Source organism: Kryptolebias marmoratus, linkage group LG15, assembly GCF_001649575.2.
Source record: "Kryptolebias marmoratus isolate JLee-2015 linkage group LG15, ASM164957v2, whole genome shotgun sequence".
NCBI classification, from domain to species: Eukaryota; Metazoa; Chordata; class Actinopteri; order Cyprinodontiformes; family Rivulidae; genus Kryptolebias; species Kryptolebias marmoratus.
Window position 1 is genome coordinate 1,199,800 of NC_051444.1, and position 1,178 is coordinate 1,200,977.

The 1,178-nt window shown below is 52.4% G+C and overlaps 1 protein-coding gene across 1 annotated transcript in view; it reads right to left on the reverse strand.

Annotated features, from left to right (window-relative positions):
• Nucleotides 1–822, reverse strand: part of LOC108251272 (very long-chain acyl-CoA synthetase-like) — a 13,494-nt gene extending 12,672 nt beyond the window's left edge. Inside the window, exon 1 of the mRNA XM_037979908.1 lies at nucleotides 322–822. Coding sequence (XP_037835836.1) covers nucleotides 322–807 — 486 coding nt within the window. The 5' untranslated portion in view covers nucleotides 808–822. The remainder of the gene's footprint in view (nucleotides 1–321) is intronic.
• Between the last annotated feature and the right edge of the window lie 356 nt (nucleotides 823–1,178).

Consider the following 1,178-nt stretch of genomic DNA (forward strand, 5'->3'; position numbering starts at 1 on the left):
CATCCATCCATCCATCCATCCATCCATCCATCCATCCATCCATCCATCCATCCATCCATTCATCCATTCATCCATCCATCCATCCGGAGGAGCTGGTATTGATCTCCAGCAGACACTGACAGAAGCTGAGCAACATCAGTCAGACTTTGATAAATGAGTCTGATTTAGCATCAATGAGAGGAAGAAGTAAAGCAGGGAGTCTGACCAGATGGACATGTCCCTCCCGTCCCTCCTGTCCCTCCTGTCCCTCCCCTCCCTCCCGTCCCTCCTGTCCCTCCTGTCCCTCCCCTCCCCTCCCTCCTGTCCCTCCTGTCCCTCCTGTCCCTCCTGTCCCTCCTTACCCGCCGCAGCGATGAGCACCGACGCTTCGCAGCAGGAGAAGCAGTGCAGCAGAGACTTGGATCTGATGTTGGTGTTCAGCAGCGACGCCACGCAGCCCAGCTTGGCCAGTCCGAGCCAGACCCACACGAACTGGGGCTGGTTTCCCAGGAACAGGGCCACCGTGTCCCCCTCCTTCAGGTGGGCGTGCGTCCGCAGAGCTCTGGCCACTTTGCTGCTCTCTCTGTCGGCCTGGCTGTAGGTGTAGGAGCTGTCCTCAAACACCAGGAACTTCTTCTGGGGATGCTTCTTCACCTGCTCCAGAAAACGGTCCAGGAGGCTGGAGAACTTCCTCTGCAGTTTGGCTACGTGTTTCCGAATTTGAATTTCTCTGACTGAATACTTCAAATCTCCCAGAAAATAAGGGTTTCTCCAAGAAACCAAAACAGGCAAAAGTGCCAGAAGAGTAAAAAGGATTAAGGCGATCATTGTGATCAGGAGGACTCTGCTGGTCCTGCTGGTCCTGCTGGGTCAGGAGGAGGACTGAGGGGTCTGATTACTGTTTGTTTGAACAGCCAGAGTGTCGTAACTATCCCCCTGAATGAATAACTTTTAATAACTGAGTCCCAGAGCCAAACTTTGGCTGCTTGGACTGAACTGGAGCTGACCTGAAGGTGTCAGAGTCTCTGAACAAACTTCTTTCCCGTCAAATCTTCTTCATTTCTGCTGTGTTCATCACACAAACCTGTCAGAATAACTGCAGCCACACCCAGTTATCCTAACGAGGGAAACCTCAGCTTCAGCTCTTAGACGTCGTCTTCATGGAAACATCCTCCATTTTGTTCTTCCTGCTTTAACTT